We start from the raw sequence: 7,987 nt of genomic DNA, 5'->3' as shown, positions 1-7,987 counted from the left end.
CTGCCATCTGTTGAAAAATCTGTAAAACTCTAATAGTTCTTCCTTTTGACAATAGATAGCAGAATGTGCGCCTGTTCCAAATTATTCTGAAAATATTCTGTCAATGAGTGTTAGAGTGATTCGCTATGAAAACCGTTTTGATTTTAATTGGGTGAAGTTGAAATTCCGGAGAAAACTGTCCGCGAGAGATGAAGAACAGATTCATGTGAAAATCCATCAAGAAAAAATTCCGAATAAACAGGATCGTGATTCCATAGTTCTTTATATCTCGTTGATGTTTGGAAAGTTCAGCCATAATGACTGTCTTCTTTTCATATTTGGAGGCTTTTTTTTTTGCAAATCTTTGTGATGTTTTGTATTTTCCGTCATTTTGAATTCCAATTCCCTGGTTTTTCGTTCTCCATACAATATGGTAAAGGAATAAACGACAAATATTCAAAAGATTTTGACAACACTCTCTTCCTTTTGAGTCACGGCCGTCCTGGTTGATTATTGCTTTTTTTTTATTGTTGTTGTTGTCTTGGTGTTCAACGCATCTACCGTTGAAGTAATTTCTTAAGTTAACTTAAATAACATTGATATTTTAAATTATTGCGTTGGTGTTTCAGAACTAAATGTATTTCTTCTCTTTTAAGGCTTTATTTTTTGCCGGAAAGACTCATAATAGCACTGTATATACCAACGTTTCCCAACCTTTTGAAATTCTCGGCACCCTTGGGAATAACATTAAAAACTTGGGGCACCCTTCCTTGAATACAAAATGCAGTTTACTACAACAAAAATCGCCGAATAAAAACACATCAATGAGGTTTTGATATACTAATCATTAATATGAAACTTGTGATTGATGCTTAGAGCACAAATAATTGAAATCAGGCCTTACAGTTGGCAACGAAACACGTAAATTGTCTCAAGTCTTGCAGTACATTTCTTGACAGATGGCAGCACTACACATAACAAGCATTACACAGAAACAAACTTCTTTTGACAAACCCTTTACTTATAACGGTGTAGTGAAGTTGCACAAATGGTAACGAATTCACAGTGCAATTTTTGAGAAGAAGTAACGATAGAAACAGTTGCAAATGCCCCTTCAGTTTGATTTCAAAAGTTCCCCTTAAGCTGTTCCTTTGTCGGCAAGGCTGTCTTAAGAGCATCATGGGCCCTGTGGCCGAGTGATTTTTCTGAGGCCCTACCTGGCAAATTCTCGAAAAATCCAACTACTCATTTTTCTAAGATGCCAGGGTGAGGCCATGCGTTAAAACAGCACTGTTTGTCTGGTCGCCACTCAGAGGCGTTTCTGACGAAGATTGGTGGGAACTGCTATAGTATAATCCTTTTTGGCGATTTTTTTTCTTTGAAGAGAAAAATTGAAAACATGACAAGGTCTCCAAGAGTGAATGCTGAAAATGAAGTTTTTTGAACTATCACCTGGTATCTTTTTTTTTTTTCCTTACTCCATGGTACTAATAATACAAGTTAGAAATCAGAATAATCCTTGCGGCATACATTACACACATGTAATAATCCATTTAATAAAGTGAAATTCACACATGCATTGATGGAATTGAAGGGCCAGTGCACTGGCACTACCAAAAAAAACAATTCATAAAAATGCTAAATTGAAAAATTTACTGGAAAAATAAATTCTGCAGGGTTTGAAGTTGCCCCCCTCCCCCCCCCCCTCCACTATTTGCGGCATTGAGTATAATCAAGTTGGAGTAGACAAGCACAGAGAAAATGAACAAATGCAAAAACGTTTGGCGACTTTCTGAAGGGTATCTAAACTACACACCGCCCGTCATGCATTCCGACATCTTTCTTGCCAAAGAAGCAAATTGCCAACACATGGCCAGAAGAGGATTATACTACAACAGTTGAGATGAAAAAAATGATGATAGATGATAAACAGCATCATAAGGGGGTTGAGATTAAAACTAAAACATCCTAGACTATCCAGATTAGAAATGAAACAACATGAATTGAATATTCAAAACGAAATAATCCAACACAAAATTCAGGGTAACATACTTCATTGTGGGAAAACATAAATGGTATATACACTAAAACGGGGTTCTCAAACTTTTTCTCACTTGCAGCACCTCTTGTTCTAATCAACGCTTATCAGTGGCTCGCAAAAGCTGTTAAATAATCTCGTCGAAAAAAAAAACCTTTATGGAGCCGCCACTCCAAGGCACCCCTGACAAAGGTTGGCTGCACACAGTTTGAGAACCCTCTGCCCTACGAGGAAGGAAGAAGAAAAAAGCTTCTATGGGTTTTCAAATCATTCAAACATAGTGGTAATACAAATCATATTATAACCAGTGCCTTCTATGAGGTGACGTCATTTAACAGTAAACAGCTGTGAAAAAAATAGATGGCAACTTACAAAAGGAAGGAAATTATGAAAGTGTCTAAAAAAGAAAAAAAAAACGTATGAAAGAATTCTGGAAGGAAAGAGGAAACAGTAACCCACAGCGTCAATAGAAGACCAAAGAAAAAAAGTGCCAGCCTTCCAGTAAGGAAGTCACCAAGGGAATCTATGGATTACACCAGCAGTTCTCAATCGGTGCTCCGCAAAGCACTTGGGGCTCCGTGTGAACACCCCAGGGGTCCCGCTGTATACCTCTAGGGGCGGGACAGCAATATATATGTTTGATTGATACACCCCAGGGGCTCCGCGGCCGCTTGAGGGAAATAAATTCATATCAGTAAATTCAGAAAAAATAATTATAAACATTTTTGAATAATAATAATAAATCAGTAACTTGGATGAATAAATTAAAAATATCTATGGGGCTACGCCATAGACATTATATGCCTGAAAGGGCTTCAAGAGTCAAAAAAGGTTAAGAACTGCTTCTTCTGTTTTCTTTCTGATTCACTGTAGTTGTTCCTACTTCGGAAAGCAAAAATGGGTTATTTTCACAAACCTATTTAATTTTCAAAATGACCGATCATAGTTTTATGTTGAGGTGATTAGGCCTACTGTTGGTTTCACTTTTATTAGTACATTGTACTTTTTATTATTGTTTTTTGAGTTAAAATTTTGTTACGTCTATTTCAGGGCATGACAAATTCCAGGTGCCTTGTCACTGTAGCGACTAAAAAAATTGAATTTTTGCACCTATTTTTTTTTTTCTTTCATGTGTGATAACTGAATTGAAGTTCAAGGACAGCAGAAAATTATGTCAGTATGTCTGCTAACATGGAGGGGATCCTCAAGTCCCAGCCATTTAAAAAAAATTTTGTCGGGGGAGGGAATTGCTCAGCGCCTCATTTTTTTCCTCGATTTGTCAAGCCCTGGTCCATTTGTTTTATTAACGTACATCATTAAGTTACATTTGTGTATATGAATGTCTTTTTATTGGCTCTTTACAGAAACATGTCTGCATCTTCTACAATTTGAATTATGAAGACCAGTATTTGTTAATAGTCAAGATTTGTGCTTGTCCATGAACCTATTTTCCAACCAAACTATGATTGAGTTTTGGAACAATTGTAGTAATTGTTTTCGAAGATAAAATATGATCCATTATAATATCGGCTAACTAATTCATAAAGTGTTTTCTGCTTTATACTTGATTCCATTACTCAATGATATTTTGTTCACTCAAACAAATATCCCAATACATCAATTAAGGAATGCAATAAATGTGAGTGTAAACTATTCGCAACAGAAATTCATTTGTGTATTTATTTTTAAACTTGTGCGTCCGCTTATTCACCATTCAGAGCATTTTACACCTGATTTATGAAAACATGGCTTACTTCGGCAGCGAGATTACGATTACTCCAATTTATTCTAATCCACCTCCGATGGCTATGGATAAAATGAATTATCAACTACCACCGCAAAGTATCGGACGAACTTTTATTTGTGAGGTGTGCCGCAAATCTTTCATAAGTGGGAGCGAATTGTCTAGACACGTTGTTATACACACAAAAGCCAAGCCTTATCAATGTGATATCTGCCAGAAACTATTCAATCGTAATGATAAACTTGTGCGTCATAGAAGGATTCATACAGGTGAAAAACCCTATGGTTGTCAGATCTGCCACAAAGCATTCTCTCGCAGTGATAAACTCATGATACATATAAGAACTCATACTGGCGACAAACCTTACGAATGCATAATTTGTCATAAAGCTTTCGCTCGTTCTGACAAGCTGAATCAGCACAAGAGGAGACACATGCTGGAGGATATGAAGAACTGTAACCCCATGTTTTCAAATAAAATTGTACAGTGAAAGTGCTGTACAATTTCGTCAGTTACGGCTATATTTTATTGTAATGTAATAATACATGCAGCAAAGGAACACTCAGCCTTAAAAAAAGAGTTTTGGTAAATTTTAAATGGTGATTTTTTAATAATCGAACATCTGGTTGAAGTGCTTGTGTAATTTAGATTTCACCAATAGTTTTTAAATACTGATACAATTCCTGTTAGATGTGTTTGTATAAATGTAAATAACTGCGCTTTTTTTCTTAAGGTATCTGCTGTAGACATCAGGTTCTTATGACCATTGCTAAGTGAATAGCTACTTTTTTAGAATAACGATCGTGAGTTTCATTTGTATTGAACTTTTTATTATCCCTTTATCCAAAAAAAATCAGTTTTGATGTTTCTAAGTTTGTATTTTCACTGCCATACACATTGATTTTAAAATTGGTAAATAGATCATTCAGAATGTGGATCGATTAATATACTCGCACTAGTCACAATGTGATCACTGGGGTACATTCAGAAAAATAGTTTTGCTCAGTCTGGAGAGCAACAAGATGGTATGGGATTATTGCGTCTATATGGATTCAAGCAGACTGCATGTTTATTCAATAGTTCCTGGAAAAAGCATGGCGGAAGAAGATATATGCATATAACGATAAGAGAATGATTAGTCCTTGGAAGTAGAGATGTAAAATTCTCAAGAATAATCTTTCGGAGAATATTCTCTGGTAGGACTACTATTATAAATAACTTGAGAATATTCTTATAAGTTCTTGATGAGAATATTCTCCTGTTGTTTATAATATAATTACATATAATATCCTTGAGAATATTCTCTGGAAGGACTACTTTCATAAATTACTGAGGAATATTCTTATAGAAAATAATATTCCTTGGAAGAGAATGATTAGTCCTTGGAAGTAGAGATGTAAAATTCTCAAGAATAATCTTTCGGAGAATATTCTCTGGTAGGACTACTATTATAAATAACTTGAGAATATTCTTATAAGTTCTTGATGAGAATATTCTCCTGTTGTTTATAATATAATTACATATAATATCCTTGAGAATATTCTCTGGAAGGACTACTTTCATAAATTACTGAGGAATATTCTTATAGAAAATAATAAGAATTATTCTGAAGTTATTAATAATAGTCCTACCAGAAAATATTCTCGTCGATAAGAATATTCTTCAATTACCGAAATCTTTCCAGAGAGTATTATCATGAATATATGTAATAACATGTATTATAATAATCTCGATAAATAACTTGAGAATAATTATTATTTTTAATAAGATTATTCTCTAGTAATTTATAATAGTAGTCTTTTGAGAGAATATTCTTTGTTCCCGTCAAGAAGATGGAAATATCGAAGTTTGTAGACCACAATATTAAAGTTTCAAAGCAAAAAAATTAAAGCAACAGGGCTGAATTGCACAACTTTAAAGAAATGTGAGTGATACAGAATTTAAGTGTGTGCATTGAAGAAAACAACAGTTCTGTATCTTAAAATGAATGTGATTATATAAGAATAGCTTCCTTTATCAATCAGCTTTGGTTTAATTTCTTTTGTGTTGTGAACTTATTTCTGAAAATTTATTTAATTTTAAAATATTTTTTTAAGGTTTTAATCTAAATGTTTCTAAAATCTTTATAACCAAACTTTTAAAACCTCTCATCATGACCTGAGATTATTCTCGAACCAAAAGTTGTCATTGGGGGTGATTATACCAAAAATTGTTTGGTTGCAAATGTTTCAGGCAATGAAAACTGATTTATATTTCACAATATAAACAAAATGAGTAAAAAAAATTAAATTATTTGAAAAGAAAATGAATATTCTCGATTATTCCCCAATTTTTACATCCAGAAGAATATTCTCCCCTCACATCTCTACTTGGAAGTCATAGTCATGCTCTTTCTACACCATTCAAACATTTTATTTCAAAGACATACACATATAATAAGACAAAAGTAAAAAAACACTGTGAATGACATAATACAAATCAGTAAAATGTAGACCACACAAAAAATGGAAATAAATACTGTCGAATCCTGTTATAATGAACGCCAAGAGACCGTAAGAATGACTTTGTTAAAACGAAATTTCGTTATAAAGGAATTCCAGGTTATTTGGTTAACCAGAAGTCAGTAAAGGGCTTTGGCGTGTATCACGACTCCATGTGAAGTATTCGTATGAGGTTAAAAGAACAGAATTTTTATTCCAACTAGATCAAATTATTGTTCTTTTAAATTGAATCACTTAACAGTGGTGCTGAGTATAAAATTGGACATAAAGTAACCCCCCCCCCCCCCACCACCAATTTCATGGCTTTCAGGTGAATTTTTTGCCTGCTTTGGACTCACTGGATAATATCATTTTTCTTGTGTTCGATTTGAATTTGAATTTTTTACTATTACTGCTATCATCTAAGAGTAATTAACTGTAAAACTATATTACGATCTATGTGTTTTCAAATCCTATCTAGTATAAAATTAATATGATTTGTTTCTGCCTGTATTTGTTCTGCAGTCACTTAATACACATTAAGTATGTGTCACATCAGATGATATTGGAAATTAACAGTAGTATCTTTGTTTAATACAAACACTAAACCATAACCTTCCAGTTAAGATGGAATGATGATTGCCCCTCAAATGAAAGAAACATGATTCTTTTAAAAATTTCTGTCTAGAAACAAATCTAGCAGGGGTGCTGTGCTTTTCGATGACAACTTGTCAATTCAGATATTTGTCCTATTTTGCTTACTGAGTTAGATTTAACTATACTTTCTATAACCAACTTTCTTATTTTGCCACTACTGTAATCAAATTTAATAGATCAAATGATGTATATTAATTTTGTTTCTTGTGAGAAAAGGGTTGATATTGGCTTGTTTTTGAATCTGATTTATATATATTGTCACCTTATAAGGAAAATCTTCGTACATCAAAAATTCCTAACTTCGTAGGAAGAGCAAAAAAAAAAAAGGATGGGATGTCCCATTGAATAACACACAAAAGGGGTTAATTTTTGTCCCTATAGAGAGCAGATCATTACCATTTTTTCCTGCAAGTCGTAATTGGTGAAATATGAAGTTCTCAATCTAAAACTATCAAAAAGATTAATTAAAAAAAAAAATTATGTACAAGTGTTTTTCATTATAAGGTGATGTGCCATTCACCTACTTTTTCACTGTCCTATGGAATCAAAGGTTTAAATACGTATATGCAACATATATTTTCTTTTCATTTTATGAGTAACATAATTAACATCAAAACAGCTAAATACTGATTTATCCTCAATAAACATTATTTAACATGTTTCTTTCCAAGGGCATAATGAAATCGTTGATTGCTACAAAATTTGATCAGTGTGAAATGTTTTTGATGCCTCTTTGAACTTGTCTTGAAGAGGTTTGAAAAATCACTGTATATTCATTTTATGTATTTTTTCATGTTTTTATTGAATTTTTTTTTTTTTCATATCCGAATTGAGAGTACTTGTAAATAGCTTGTGTGTAATGTCCTTTTCCAGAGCCAGCGCCAAATGTGTGTTTAGAGGAAAAACTCTGAAAATCAGTCTTAGAAAAATGGGCATTTTGGTTCTTTTTTTCAGTAGTTCTTTAATTAAAATAGATAAGAACTTGCAATAGAATAACAAAGTTTTTAAGCATCTGAGAAAGTTCTTTCAAAATCTTTCTTTAATGATCGCATCTTGAAATGCAAATTGCTTCATGTTATTATTTATTTA

General features: G+C 33.2%; 1 protein-coding gene across 1 annotated transcript; it reads left to right on the top strand.

The window, feature by feature from the left end:
* The first annotated feature begins 496 nt into the window (after nt 1-496).
* Nucleotides 497-7,364, top strand: LOC149076328 (uncharacterized). The gene is made up of 2 exons (XM_089243896.1): nt 497-547; nt 3,382-7,364. Exon 2 carries the CDS (start codon nt 3,763-3,765, stop codon nt 4,249-4,251), a length of 489 nt encoding a protein of 162 aa, XP_089100022.1. The 5' UTR covers nt 497-547; nt 3,382-3,762; the 3' UTR covers nt 4,252-7,364.
* The last annotated feature ends 623 nt before the right edge of the window (nt 7,365-7,987 follow it).

Source organism: Pholcus phalangioides, unplaced genomic scaffold, assembly GCF_987345545.1.
Source record: "Pholcus phalangioides strain wild (caught in Gottingen) unplaced genomic scaffold, Ppha-v1.0 ptg000015l_1, whole genome shotgun sequence".
Lineage (NCBI taxonomy): Eukaryota > Metazoa > Arthropoda > Arachnida > Araneae > Pholcidae > Pholcus > Pholcus phalangioides.
Note: the sequence above shows the minus strand (reverse complement) of the source record. Positions and strands in the feature narration are given on the sequence as shown.